This window comes from Verticillium nonalfalfae, assembly GCF_003724135.2.
Source record: "Verticillium nonalfalfae strain VnAa140/NRRL 66861 chromosome Unknown scaffold_153, whole genome shotgun sequence".
NCBI lineage: Eukaryota > Fungi > Ascomycota > Sordariomycetes > Glomerellales > Plectosphaerellaceae > Verticillium > Verticillium nonalfalfae.
In genome coordinates this window covers 21,923-36,389 of record NW_021167378.1, presented here as the reverse complement: position 1 = coordinate 36,389, position 14,467 = coordinate 21,923, and the positions used below count along the sequence as shown (strand labels likewise).

The 14,467-nt window shown below is 56.0% G+C and overlaps 4 protein-coding genes across 4 annotated transcripts; 3 read left to right on the top strand and 1 right to left on the bottom strand.

The window, feature by feature from the left end:
- Nucleotides 1-1,517: 1,517 nt before the first annotated feature.
- On the top strand, nt 1,518-3,682 carry D7B24_002283 (uncharacterized protein; the record flags this gene model as incomplete). Its single annotated transcript, XM_028636495.1, has 6 exons — nt 1,518-1,647; nt 1,714-1,964; nt 2,041-2,114; nt 2,187-2,613; nt 3,103-3,595; nt 3,660-3,682. 6 exons carry the CDS (start codon nt 1,518-1,520, stop codon nt 3,680-3,682), a joined length of 1,398 nt encoding a protein of 465 aa, XP_028491329.1.
- Nucleotides 3,683-6,075: 2,393 nt separating this feature from the next.
- Nucleotides 6,076-7,207, bottom strand: D7B24_002282 (uncharacterized protein; the record flags this gene model as incomplete). Its single annotated transcript, XM_028636494.1, has 4 exons — nt 6,076-6,290; nt 6,386-6,701; nt 6,728-6,799; nt 6,875-7,207. 4 exons carry the CDS (start codon nt 7,205-7,207, stop codon nt 6,076-6,078), a joined length of 936 nt encoding a protein of 311 aa, XP_028491328.1.
- A 5,371-nt stretch (nt 7,208-12,578) lies between these two features.
- GRG-1 (Glucose-repressible protein) lies at nt 12,579-12,852 on the top strand (the record flags this gene model as incomplete). Its single annotated transcript, XM_028636493.1, has 2 exons — nt 12,579-12,700; nt 12,759-12,852. 2 exons carry the CDS (start codon nt 12,579-12,581, stop codon nt 12,850-12,852), a joined length of 216 nt encoding a protein of 71 aa, XP_028491327.1.
- A 399-nt stretch (nt 12,853-13,251) lies between these two features.
- Nucleotides 13,252-14,106, top strand: D7B24_002280 (uncharacterized protein; the record flags this gene model as incomplete). The annotated part of the gene is made up of 3 exons (XM_028636492.1): nt 13,252-13,647; nt 13,712-13,847; nt 13,910-14,106. The coding sequence occupies 3 exons, from the start codon at nt 13,252-13,254 to the stop codon at nt 14,104-14,106; spliced, it is 729 nt and encodes a 242-aa protein (XP_028491326.1).
- Between the last annotated feature and the right edge of the window lie 361 nt (nt 14,107-14,467).

Here is a 14,467-nt window from a genome sequence, read left to right as displayed (position 1 = left end):
CAATTATGATGTGACACTGCCACCAGCGCTATCACATCGTATGCCCGGCAAGGTGTGCCAGTAAGTTTTTTCAAGTAGGTTCTCATCCTCAGGATCATGAATCTTCCAAGACGGCGAGACAAAGTCGAGTCTTTGCCACGAACGTCTTCTCGGTGCTGGACAGTCCTGTCCTCCGCATCCACCGGGGGTTGTCAGCACTACTCGAACTCTGCAGCTCGATCCTATGCAAGACGAAACAGCGCCCACAGGCTTTGCATACCAAGCGCGCTGGCCCATGTCATATGGCTTGCCTATGCACTGCAACGTTAGGGGGGGGGGGCTATGATCTTACTGAGACAAAACTGCCGAGCGGGTTCCATCCCCGGCTGGCTGTGCCGACAGTGTTAGTCAACTCGCAAGTATGGCTTCCTCGTGACAACCGGCCTGGCGGGCCTTTGAAGGGATGCATATCGACTCTGACGTGCACCTCAGAAGCCGCGCCTCTGCATATCCCCTTGCCTGCACAATGCTGAGTGGCCGCCACGGACACGCCGCTTCCAAAGTAGCACAGGGTCTCCCCGACCTTACTTGAAAGGGGCTTGCGGGCGTCGCTCAACGCATCTCAAATCTGTAGGTAAGAGGTTCCTTATGAGCCCAGCTCAAATACTAGCCAACCAAAATTTACCCCCTCCATTTGAATCATTGGCATCGGACCGCGTTATACTCTCATGCCATCATCAACGTCATGTAATTGAGGGCGGCTGTGGCTGTCAAGTTGGTCTAGCGAATGTCCGGTGGCGACAATCGAGGTGATCAAATGCAGAACGCCGTGATCCCATTTCACTTTTTAAAGAGACATTCAATGGCAAGCTGCCTCCTGGCTGGATGTTTGCTCTCGCCTGTTCAGATCGGAGTCTTCGGTAACTCGTGATTGATACCTTGCTCGAGGAAAGCAACCAGCGTCAAATGTTAGGGACATGTGGGAGAACCAGTGTTGGTTAATCAATTGTGTCTAGCTGGTCGTTTTAAGTGATATAATCCAAGTAGGAGGAGCTTGTACCCAATTGATGCATTCTCAACTGTTAGAGACTTTGGTCCAAAACCACCATACAACAATCGAGGCTCACGTGCTATCGCCAAGCTCTCGCTCTCTTTTTCTCTCTCTCGACTGTGAACGCTGGAACCCCAACGAGTGCCGTGCAATGGCGCAGGATCAAGTCCGCAGATTCTAATCGGATACTATTGGTTCGTTGGTCGTGGGAGGCAGCCCGTCGAAGCATTGTGGTGCGCCTCATTTTCTTCTCTTCGAGCGCGGGGTCGTGGTCTTGCTCGCAGCCTTACGGCATCCCGTCTGTTTGCATTCCAACCCCCTTCAGGGTAAATCATCATCACGTTGTGCCTCGCGTCACGATGTCTTTGGAAAAACTCAAACAGAAATTTACGCTCAAAGTTCGGCGGCCAGCTCCGGCTGAGGCCCGAGGTCCCCGAGCCGATGTCTCCCCCCCCCCGAGCCGGTGCCCGGTGACTCCTCCACTTGCATGTCGCTGTCAGCAACCTCTGAAGAAGGCGCAGCGCTTCGACTATGGAACTCGGCATATCAAGAGATAAGGCAGGATAACGAGCAGCTCACTGAGGCGTACGAGAGAATCCTCACACTGAACATTAATGGTTGGTGCTCCACTTAATTGCCACATGAACTCTGGAGAAAGACGGAGGGCCTGAGTCTGTGTACAGATGGCGTTGGTGCCCTAACAGCAGCCGCGGCGAACATCTTTGCCAATGGCGCCGCAGAAGCACGCATTCAGAGGATGGCTATATCGGTCCAAAAGTCTCTCGAGAAGATCCATGAGCGCCGCAGCATCAGAGGAGGTGTCATGCAGGCCTCTGCTCTTCTGGCCAAGCTTGAGAAAGTGGGAAAACTCGCATTGACGCCGGCGCCTCCTCCGGCAACAATGGCCTGGTCTGGCATCTGTGCAGCGGTTCAGGTGAGTGTATTCAGTGTCGTTGCGCCGATCTCTGGAAGGGCCGCCCTGAATGGCTGCTGACGTGCGACTTAAAAAGATCCTATCTGGTCCTTTCGAAGCCGAGCAGTCGATGGTCGATGGTCTGGAACATGTCATCGCTAGGATGGACTGGTATGTTGGTCTGTCGAGAATCATCTTCGAAGACGTCGGGCAAGGGCGCCAAAGGCTTGCGCAACTCAATAGTTCGCTCGAAAGCCAGGTCAGGACGATATATCGTGCGATTCTCACGTACGAGATGACAGCTGTACTGTACTGCTACAAGGACCATCGGGTATTTGCGTATGCGAAGGTCGTATGGGGTTCCTACGACTGGACCACCCAGCGCAGCAAGCTAGCCAAGCTAGAAGAACGGCTGGATGGCGACATGGCGCACTATTCCAGTCGCGAATCCGTCGCAGCCCTTCGAAGCCTTCTTCACGAGGCATCTGAATCGTCTGGGCTTCTGCAAGAGATAGCCAGCGGAGTTCAGCAGTTGTCGAGCATCCAGCAAGCCCGGCAAGACCAACAAACCCAGCGTGACGCTGAAGAGCGGACAAGGAGACGCGATCTCTTGATTGGAAGGTTCAAGACGATTCCATACGAAGAACGCATGCGGATCAATCCCCTTCGCGTCGCCAATACCTGCGAGTGGTTCTGTAATCATCCCCAGTTCTTGGCCTGGCTGGAAAACTCGGGGGGACTGCTTGTTGTTTCCGCAGACCCCGGTTGCGGCAAGTCGGTACTCTCAAGATACCTGATTGAAGAGTACCTCCCAGCATCCGACCGGACGGCCCAAGCACGCATATGCTATTTCTTCTTCAAGGATACACCCGAGCAGCGCAGCGCAGCTAGCGCAATCTGCTCTCTGCTGCACTGCCTTTTCGTCCGAGAACCGCTGCTAGCGGATCATTGCGAGTCCTTGATCAACCAGGCAGGGAGTAATCTCACGTCACATTTGGCATCGTTATGGGACGTTCTGGAAAAGGCTCTCAGTCATTCATCCTGTCCTCCGGTAGTCTGTATCTTGGATGCCCTCGACGAGTGTGATTCTGCCGAAACTCATCAGCTTATCAGTCTTGTAACGAGCTATTCTCTTCGAACGGCTGGGGAACTTGGACAGGGGACTGTCAAGTTCTTAGTTACGACTCGGGGCCTCCCGCCTATTCTCAACCATCTTGATGTTTCCGGGCAGGGACACATTCACCTCGATGGTGACGGGAAAACAGAAAAGGATTTGATCCAAAAGGAGATCCAACTGGTTGTGGAGCATCGCTTGTCTCAACTTGCCGAGAAGAAGCGACTAGATGACGCGAAGAGGAAAATCCTCAAAGATGGCTTCGCGCTCAAGGGTGGGGAGGACCGAACGTATCTCTGGGCCAGTTTGGTGTTTGAGAGTCTCGAGAAGAATAACGACAACACCCAGAAAGGTTGGAGGGACCTTGTTAGCAATCTCCCCAAAACCGTATACGGCGCATATGAAAGGTTACACCGGCAGGTCAGCCACGATGACGCCGAGAAAGTGGGCAGGCTATTCCATCTTATCATTGCAGCACAAAGACCCCTCACGCTCGAGGAGATGGACATTGCGCTTTGTGCCTGGGAAAACGTCCAAGGTGAGCTGGGCGCTCTTTCAGAAAAGGATCTGGACCTTAACCGCTGCTTTCCCGCCTGGATCAGGCAAGCTTGCGGTCTGTTCGTGACCATTTACGACAATCAACTCTTTTTCATTCATCAGACTGCGAAGGAGTTCCTCTTGGCCGAAGGGGAGGAGGAGCCAGATGTGATTCGGGAATCAGATTGCCCGACTTCGTCATGGCATCGCTGCATTACAACGACTGCAGCTCACCGTGTTATGGCCGAAAGTTGCATTGCCTACTTGTCTATGGATGATTTCCGGAGCGTCCAGTTTCGCAATGAACTGATCGCGCTAGCATTCATGGAGAATGAAGGTTTCGAAGACTTCTATAGGTGGCACGAAGTACAGTCTGTACCAATCAAGTTCTGTGACTATGCTGTCTCTTTCTGGACTCATCACTTCGATCATGCGCAGATCGTTTTACACGATGGTATCAAGGATATTTCCGATGTCTTTCGAAGTTCTTATCTCTCTCTTTTTGGTCAGGACAACCCTTTGTCCTCACCTTGGAGTATTTTTGCTGCTTGGGACTGTGTAAACAAGTCTTGGTCACTGGCACAGGATTGCCAAATGGTTCAGCTTGTCAACTGGGATGAACATCGATGTATCGAGGGCTTGACGCCGACAGGTTTACGAGCCGCTTTGGGTCACTTCGGCGCCGCACACGATATCTTGGAAGCGACATGTACCTCAACATCAATGCTGCCATATGAGGGTTCAGATGACCTGGCTCTGCGAAGAGAAAACGGAAAGCAGGCCTCACACAGGCCTCGGTCAGTGCAATACCAACCCCACCCGACGCGGCTTCCATGTTTGGCTCATCGGCCCATTTTCTTCGCGGTAGCTTGTGAGCGCTACAAATGCTTGGAATACATACTCGCGACTTGGCGGCAGTCGCAACTTGGCGCACTTGCCCCAGACGGAACACCCTTGTTGTTGTTCGCCGCGGAACACGGTCGTTATTGGGCAGTCACTCTATTGCTACAGCATGGCTTTGACTATACCATTCAGGACCAGCATGGCAAAATCGTATTGGATGCGTTGGTGCCATTAGATTTCCGGGATGAACAAGATGTGGAAGAGTACGAAGAGGCTGTTCGCTTGTTGTTGACCGTATCGCAAGCGTCCCAATGGAAGCCCGATTGGTCGAGCCTTCTACGTCTCATAGCCAGGGCGCTGAAGCCCGATCTGCCAAAGCTTGACGAGCGGGTAGTCCAACTGGCACTGGCAATAGAACGTGGCTCTCCAGAAGGGCTCGAAACACTCCGCGAATCACAGGCGTTCACGACAGCTTATAAAGAAAGTCTGGTCAAGGCCCTTGTCGACCGAGGGGCATCTGTCCCGGCAGTCGACGAGGAAGGTCGTTCGACGCTGCACTTGGCCTGTCGTTTCGGTTCTTTCTGGACCTTTATGTTTCTTCTCGAAAACAAGCCCATCGCCAGCAATATAGACCGATTCGGACAGTCAGCACTTCATCATGTCTGCCAAAGTTTATATGGCTATAACGAAGATAAATTGTCTGTGATGACGACCGTGTTGTTACAATTCGGAGTTGACATTAACCTGGTGGATGTGAACGGTATGACTGCCCTCCACTTTCTGCTGAGCAGCGCACCACAAGCGAGGAAAGTGGAGCTTTTACTCAAGAATGGCGCCTCTGTCGAAGTCAAAGCACACGATGGCCGAAGCGCTTTTCACTTCCTTCGCCAATATGCTCCTGCGACGTCCGAGGTCGTAGATTTGCTCCTCAAATATGGTGCCGATATAGAAGCATTGGATGACCAGGACAACACTCCACTCATGAGCGTATTGTCTGGAGATCGTTCAGACGTATTGTTTGGAGATTGTTCATATCCGAATTTATATGCCGGGCAAGCATTGCTGTCTGGGGGCGCAAATTTGCATGCAAGGAATAAGGCTGGAGAGACCCCTTTAGGGCGGTTACGATACCTGAGGTCGGCGCTTGACGTGGGTGGCGAGCTCTCAGGACAGTGGGACGCTAAAGGACATCTCGCCTGGGTGGTTAAGATGCTTGCCTGGGCAGATTCGGGAAAACACGATGAATGAGCAAGGGACCAGGACACTTCGCTCGACTCAAGGCTGGTCGGCGGTTTTTGATTCCCGGCGTAAAATTAATTTCTGGCTCAGATAAAACACAAACACGACCTTGTTCAATTCACTATTACTTTCTGGAACAGCGGGATGGATCTTTTCATGTGTTTTATATTTGCCTAATGCCCCGGATGCCCCTAAATTGGTCACTTGGCTCTTCTCAACGCTTTGATAGGAAATCATCGCGCCGCGTCAGAGCGGTTCACTGCGACCTTGGTATTGGACGCCTGTACACACGCTGGCGATTTCACACCGAGGACACGACACAGCCATCAATTCTAGAGACATGATTGAATCGTCACGATCACGATGTTTGAAGGATTACAGAGCTTCTCCTGCGACCACCTACGCCTCCCCATCAAGTGGCTCCTCGGCCTCCTCATCCGCTGTCTCGACAAAAGTCATAGTGACACCCTCTCCAGGAACATTCAAGTTGACAGAATCAAAGGCGCCATCCCGCGCTGCGACCTCCCGCTTGACCGTCGCACCGCCAACGACATTCCCCGCAATGTCAGCAGCAATGCTGCGCGCCACGACCTCCGGCGAAGAAGACGAGAGACCTTTAGACCACAATAATCAGATATTTGAATTCAATTCTGCGCTCCTGCCCACCCCTCCATAACGCCACCCAGGGAGAGAACCGCACATCACTTACCAGCCGGGATCCCAGACCGAACATACATGGTCGTAACCTTGGCCCTCCGCCTCGGCTGCTGCTGCTGCCGCGCCTCAACACCCCTCTTCTCCTTCAGCGAAGCCGGCGCGACAACGACCCCCTCAGCCGCGCCGCCGCCGCCAGTAGCAGCGCCCTCCTCGGTGCCGCGACCGGGCCGCGCGGCGGCCTGCTGGTTGTTGTCGACAATGATGCCGACGCCGGAGCCCTCGGCGCCGGTACCGAGCTGGACCTTGGGGCCCTTGACGAGGGCGGCCTCGGCGTAGCGCAGGGCGCGGTCGAAGCCCGAGAGGTCGCGCTTCGCCGTCGTGCCGTCTATCTTACCCGTGGCGGCGGGCCCGGCGCGGGGTCGATCTGCTTGCCGTCGATGCCGAGGAAGGACGCAATCTGCTGGGCCTGACTTGGTTAGCGTTCCTCTTCCCGTTGGCGTTTTTGCATGACGAGAGCGGTGAACCCTGTGGGGGAACGTACCTCCTGCTGGTCCGAGGTCAGGGGCTGGCCCTTGGCCGCGGGCGCCGGGTTGATGATGACGGGCTGGGGCTTGTCGCTCGCCTGCTGGACGGCCGCGGCTTGGGCGGGCGGGGGTTGCTGTCCGTTGGCCACACCTGCGGCGGCGTTGACGGCGGCGCCCTCGAGGACGTTCATCAGGCTGTTGACGTCGCTCTTACCGCCAAAGGAGATCTCGCCGTCACCGACCACCAGGGCGGGGGAGTAGGCGCCGAGGTTGATGTTCAGGGGCAGGGCGTTGATGTTGCCGACGAGGCCGGCGGCGGCCAGGATGTAGTAGTGGTAGCTGTGCAGCATGGCGGCGGTGCTTGTATTCTTCACGAAGTACAGCGTATTTCGGACTCAAATGTGTGATGGGATGGCAAAGAATGACGGGGGAAGAAACGTATTAGGGGTAGCTGGAAAAGACGTCCGGCGTTGTGATAGAGAAAGGAAGTGTCCGCTCGCCAGGAGTCGAGATGTCAAACTTTGAGGGAAGCGACGGTGCGAGAGATTAAAAGATGAGGATGCGATGATGAAAGCCAACAAAAAAAGGGAGGAAAGGGGAGATCTCCACGGCTTCTTATGGGTTCTCTCGTGACGGATCAAGCGCGCAGGACGACGCGAGGGTGATCAACACTACAACTCGACAGGGCACAGAGATGAGGCCGAGTCGAGACATTGCCAAGAAAAGATCTTTCGTCTGTTCTTTTCCTGGCAGCATGAGGCCAGTCGTTGCGACGATGATGAGCACCGGGCAGCTTCTCAACCCCGTTCAAGCATTCGACCCTGACATGGCTCCTGCCTGGACTGTTCAGCTAAGAATTAAGCTTGAAACTGAAATGACACCCGAACATGACCGATAGGGACACAATTTCACCATTCACAGCACTGTAGAGGCTCTCGGGACCGGCCTAGGCGGGCCATCAATAAGCTTGATGGGACCCTCCACCGTCGCCCCCCCCCAAGCTGAGGCCCCCGTGAGTAAAAATAGCAGAGGCATTCATGCCGATGACGAAGAAACAAACGTCCCTTTCCCCCGATCTTAATGCCAGGGCATATTACTGCTTCTGGGGGCGGGGGCCACGTGATGGACGCCTCGCGACACAGAGGGCGGTCTGCGCTTCTTGAAAACTCGCCGTCACGTCGCTGCCAGGTTGGTGGGTCTGAGGCTATTCGAGACGTTGCTCAGACTGTTGCCATACAAGCAGGCTGCAGAATGACCATGTCAGTTTGTAATCTGTATATGTGGTTGCGACGGACATGTTGCGCCGCAACAGCCCCAGTGTCGCAGTGAACGTGAAGGAAAAGAGACGGAGCCTTAGACTGTGTGTCGTGGTTAATGCCAAGGCCGCCAAGACTTGCTAATCGGGCAGCCAAGAGCTGTCACTGTCGCTCGTCCTCTTGCTCTCGAATTTCCCCGCGGGGTACTGCTCCGCCACCTCCGTACTCACTCCATCTTCAGCCCGATAACACCAGCTCAATCTCTTGCTTACCTTTCCCAGCCATCGGGATCAGACTGTTGAGTGCTGGTAAGGCTGGGTCTGGGAGAGAAGAGGACTCGAAAAGAAGCCATTCGCAGCATTGGTGGATGCACCACGGTTGAAGAGGACGGAGCACTCAATCGCGCATCTTCCACCCTCTCTCTACCATCCTTTCCCCCTTACACCCGTCTCTCCCTAACCTCGCAAGGAGCCTCCACGATCCAGATGCCCCTTCTAGGCCATGGATCGGGCAGGACACGGCACACAGAGCCGAGTCGACCTCTAGGAGTCCGACGAGAGGTGTGCACCAACGCCTCCAAGGGCCTCTCACGAGTCGCGGGCTTGGCACCTGAAACACTCACACCAGCAAACCCTCGATCCGTCTGATAGCCTCCAAACCCACAGACTCCCTCTGGACGTTTCAGACTTGGCGACAAGGCTGCAACGCCTGAGGTCCGACCTCTGCCCCATCTTGTGCCGCCTTGCCGGTCACCTGTTCGCCCTGTATCTGGAGCATCCGAGCAATACCCTTACCCGGCTGTCTGGGGAAGCCAAGCAGACCAAGCTCCTGTCATCGACTTGGGGCGGCCGCCTTGGATCGAGCCAAGCCGGCAGACCCAGCTGTTTGGGAAGCTCATCAGACCCTCTACATCCTGATGAGGAAGAATCGTTCAATACGATCGAGCACTGAAGCCTTTGTGCGGAGTCTGTTGATACTCTTGTCGGCACTTCGACATGATTCAGCGGAGGGTAGCAGACTCAACATGCCGATTCCCGCCCTGGGAAGGCAGGGTTTGAGCAGCCTCGTCACAGAGTTCCCCTCTCAGGAGCATCGCGAGTCTGGCAGGGGCGTACTTAGGCCTGCGCAGCTTGCCGTTCTTCCGACGGATGCGACTTGGCCGAGAGCCTGACGACTGACCGATCCAAGCGTCTTCAGCGGCCAGGCAGACCTTGGAAAGACATGTTGGCAAGCAGCCCAGAAACGGCTTCTGCAGAAAGCTTCGGGCGTCTATAGTTCTTCACTTTGCCCGACTTGGGTGGGAGAGCAGCATTGAAGAAGGCAAGGTGTACAAGTACAGGAAGTCATCGTCCGGGTGGTTCGATCTCAACAGCAGATGGTCTTGAGATTGGTTCGAACATGAAAGCCGCCATACTGACCTAGTAAGACCACTTCTCTCGTCGTGATGCGAAGGAAAGCATACGCGGCCTGTCAAGGCGCCATGAGGCATACGAAACACTGTTTTCAGAGGCCAAAGCGATTGACCAGTCGGCGAGACACGTTCCACCACAGTACGTACCAAAGACCATAGGCGAGGCACCTACAAGCAAGTCTTTTCGGGGCGTCCCGAAAGCACGAGGGAGGTAAGCAGTTGGGTGGAGAGAAGACCATTCATTTTCCCCAATGTCGCGCTGGCAGGCCGTCCAAGGCTTGGACGGCTGGAGGCTGGGGGAAAAGGGTCGTCTCTGGCAGAGGGCGAGACTCACCACCCCACAAGAAGGTCTCGATGGTCTCGGCGGCTACTTGAGTTTCGCCCCCGCGGCCCGGCCCCGAGTGCCTCACTCGATCCACGGCTTGGTGCTCGATCCTGTGTGTAACCACGTGCACCATGCAGTCTTGCCCTTTGGGACTGAGCGCATGAGCGACGAAGCGTCCCGATAGGTGACTGCGGCAGTAAGTATGTCCCCCCTTTACTTGTTGGGGCTGTAGGCTGGCTTCGTAGCTCTGGGTAACAGCGGCATGAGAGGAAATGTGGCTTTCGGCTCGCCGAGGTTCAACGCCAGCAACACCTGGCCTCATCCTCACGCCACACGTCCCAAGAGCGTGCCGCGACGAGACAGAGCACACCTAGGCTCCATCCAACGTGGGAACATGTTCGAGACCGACGAAGGGCAGTAGGCATGACGTAAAGGCACGCGGGATGTTGGAGGGGTCCGACAAGACATGTCCGTGTGCCGTGGGGTAACCAGAGGGAAGAAGCACCAAGATCTATCTGGGCCGTGACGGGATGGGCGAAGCAGCCCGATGATGGGCAAAGTCCGCCCGGTTCTGGCCGGTTTGCCGTGATAGGACACATTTCTCAGTGGTCAACGGACCTCGGGGGGCGATGGACAAGGGAGAAGTACGTGATCGGTGCATCGAAGAAAAGGCCATTGTCCATCTAGCAAGGTTGTTCGTGGGAGTGGGATGGAGGCGAGGATCCGGAGCAAAAGCCCCGCGAGAGACGGTGCCCCCCCCTCCCCCCGGCCAGTAGGCGTGATCGATCCACAGGGCCAAAGAGGGGCGATGTGTGATGTGATGGGTGATGTGATGGATGGACGATGGGCGATGGGATAAGATTTTGCGATCTCGATGACAGGTGCAGAATATGTGGCAAGGGGGAAATGGGGCATGGTCGCGATTCTTGGGATCAGCTGCCGGCCCCTCATTCGTGGGTCGACCCAGAGTGCAGGCGGCGCCCGAGGGGGGTTTCTGGCAAGTGCCCTCCTGCTTGCCTGTTTGGCTGGCTGGGGGGGGGGCTGCTGCCTACCTGAATGGGGGGAAAGTGCACCTTGAGCTTGCCCATTCCGTATGCTGTGGGAAGCAGGACCGTGTGTCTACGGGGCCGCCAGGTCCAGAACATGCAGTGGAAGATGGTGACGTCATACGCCTTCGAGCTTGTTGTTTGGACGCTGCACAAACTGCCAATGAGCTACAACGCTTCTTGTTTTGGTTCTGTGTTTGGGGGGAGAGGGGGGGGGGGGGGGGGGTTTCCGATGTGTGGAGACTCCGCGAGAGAACGGGAGGGAGGAGGCAGAAAAGAGCTACAACAGGCTTCGACTGAGCCTCTGACGGTAGTGGGCATGAGGCTCCGAGGTATCGCACAGCCACGTACTGGACATGGGAGATTTTCTGACGCCCCCCAGTTCCTCCTTTACTCTGCTGTCCTTCGTGCCTGGCATTGAGTTGTGGGGCGCTGCGCTGATCATGCTAGGGGGGGAAGACATGGACTTTGTGCTGAAATTCCATGCCGTATTCCCCATCAACAATCACGCACTGTTGCGGATGGTTTGTACCGGTGGGCGATCAAGGTAAGGTAGCAGCATCATGCATCATATTGACCTACGTAACGTGGCGCGACGAAAACGATATCGGTATGGCCTTACGGGCGTAGATCACACATGGCTGACGTTTGCCATGTACATTCCGTGGCCTTCTTGACATGTGCAATCCGGAACAGAGTCCACACCTCAGCTGCGCGTTGGAGAGACACGTCTCGAGACCAGTGGCATGGCATGGCATGGGATGACCCCGCTATCCGGGTGGTGAGGGGTACGCGGTTCGTGGAAATGACGTGGGCACGGCGCTTTGCCTGATGTGTGCGCAGCGCGTTGTGTGGTATGTGTTCGACGAGCAGCATCAGCATCAGCACCGGGTGAGAAGAGCAAGTGCACAAGCACGAGCAGCTCCAGTGTTCAGCGTCTGCACCACCGCGTGCCCCACCACGGGCTATGAATGACGTCAGGTTTGGCGAAGACTGCCTCCCTGCAACGTTTGGCCCCGCCACAGGCAGAGCTACCCCGGCCCTAAGGCGATAATGGTGCCGAAGGGGAAACGACAAGGTCCCAGCAAGTCCATGCTGTTAGGACCATGATGCTGCTTCAGCCTAGCATACGCACCCTGACCATCGCAAAAGTGACTTCCCCCCTGAACCGCAAACGTGCTCTATCATGACGTAGCTTCCCAGGCCCCAATGGGACCACATGATGGTCTTCCGACGACGGCCAGCCAACGAGACAGCGCGAAGCATCGGATCGTGGCTGTTGCTGGGGCGTACCCCTCCAAACCTCTTGCCTTTTTGCTTGCCTCGATGGGACAAGCGGCCCAGCACAGGAAGCGGCCCCAGGAGGCCAGTCGGGCAAACGGCCAGGAAGGCAGACGAGCGGGCCACCTCCCCCCCCCCACCTGTGATTCAGCCACAGCAAACGTGAAGGTACGAAGAGTGATGGGCCTGGTCGTGCTAGGCAAGAGCTCGATCTCACCAGATCGGGCGCCTGCCTCTGGCGGGTTCGCCAGAGGTCCCTAACCCCCCTCCCTATCTTCTATATAAACCCATCACCTCTGCCACCCATCAATGACATCTTTCCTTTCTCCATCAACAACTACTACTCTACAACCAAGCAACACTCAACCCAACCAACCCCAAACAACCAACCCAACCTTCACAATGGAGACTGTCAAGAACGCCGCCAACTACGTCGCTGAGACCGTTCAGGGCGCCGGTGCCACCGCTTCCAAGGAGGCCAACAAGGAGGTCGCCAAGGACAACAACGCCAGCCTCGGCACTCGGTACGCCTCTCTTCTTCACTGATTCTCAACGTCTCCAGTTTACTAACGAGTCTCCCAGTCTCTCCGCCGGCAAGGACGCCGTCGGTGACAAGTTCGACGAGACCAAGCACAACACCCAGGCTGATGTCCACAAGGAGTCTGCCAAGCACTAAGCAACTCCTCTTCACGATGATGATACCCCTACCCTCCATCAGGGCGGCAATGGTCACGAAGGCGTAATGGAACTTTTGGAATGAGGGAGCGATTGAGCACGAGCACACAGTCTGAGGACAAGATCCTAGATAGTTTACCCGCAATTCATACACTTCCCACAATTGTTTTTGCAGTGACTTGTATTTGCAGTGAATGCAAGAACTCGTTCTGCGTCATGAGCCTCAAAATCCCCATGTTCTACAACACCGCAACATGTGGATCGACTTATTCGGGGAATTGTTGTGCACGGACTCCCGGAGGTAACATCGCCAAACTGCCAGCTCCTGCACTGAGCCATCGGCCAAGGTTCCAACCATACTCAACAACAGCGGCAAAACCATCGCCTGCAACCGCCCAACATGTCGACGTACGCCAGCTCTCTCCCACCGGACCTCTTCGACCAGACGACTCTCATTTCCCTGGCAGCAACCGTTGTGCTCCTAGCCGTCGCCATCGCCGTCTCGCGACGCGTCCTCCACCCCGCCACGTCGACGACGTACCGCGTCCTCTTCATCTGGCACGCCTTCGATGCTCTGATCCACTTCTTCCTCGAGGGGAGCTTCCTCTACCACTGCTTCTTCTCCTACATCTCTGTGGCCGACGTGGCCGACATTGGAGCCCTCCACCCGACGCCCTACAACTACCTCGGCCACACCGACCGCGTCTACGGCGCCCAGGCCGGCGGCGACAACCCCTTTGCCCAGCTATGGATGGTCTACGCCAACGCCGACAAGCGCTGGGCAGGTGCCGATCTGGTGGGACTTTTCTTTGCGCGCGGGCACTTTGTCGGTGCAATGCTAACGGCGACTTCCCAAACAGGGCGTCATCAGCCTCGAGCTGCTCACCGTCTTCGGCGCCGGCCCGCTGGCCGTCTACATCTGCTACCTGATTGCGCGGCGCGAACCCAAGGTCAATTTCTGGATTGTGGTGATTGCCACGGCGGAGATTTACGGTGGTGAGTGTGACCCAAGACCCCTTGTCGTCAGGTCGCGGCTGACAGGGCGCGTGTTTCTGCAGGCTTCATGACGTTCTGCCCCGAGTGGCTGACCGGCAACATCAACCTCGACACGAGCAACTGGATGTACCTGTGGCTGTACCTCGTCTTCTTCAACATGCTGTGGGTCTTTATTCCGGCGTGGGCGCTGTGGGTGGCATTCAAGGAGATTACGAGGGCTTTCGACGCGAACAAGGTCCTGGCGAAGAAGAACCTGTAGCGTGCGTGGTCCGCTTTGTTAGGGTGCTGGCCACGGTTCATGGTAGCCGAAGAGACAAGGGAAGAGGGCCTAGACAGGTAAACCAATGGAGCACATGTGTCTAGAGTCGCTACGACAGCGTAACTCTCAGAGTGTTCAGGCAAGGATATAGGTACTGCTGATCGGGCAGGCCATATTCATTGAAGGGGGGAAAGCAGGGGTTATCGTCCCTGGTCCCTGGTGCCGTGTGTTCCGATCCCCCCCCCGCGCCCCAACGCAATCGAGACGTCTTTCGGCGCCCTCCGCAAAAAGGTGAAGTGCAATCACATGTATCACGCTCGGAGTACGCCTGAATGGCACCATCCGGACAACGTTTAGAGTC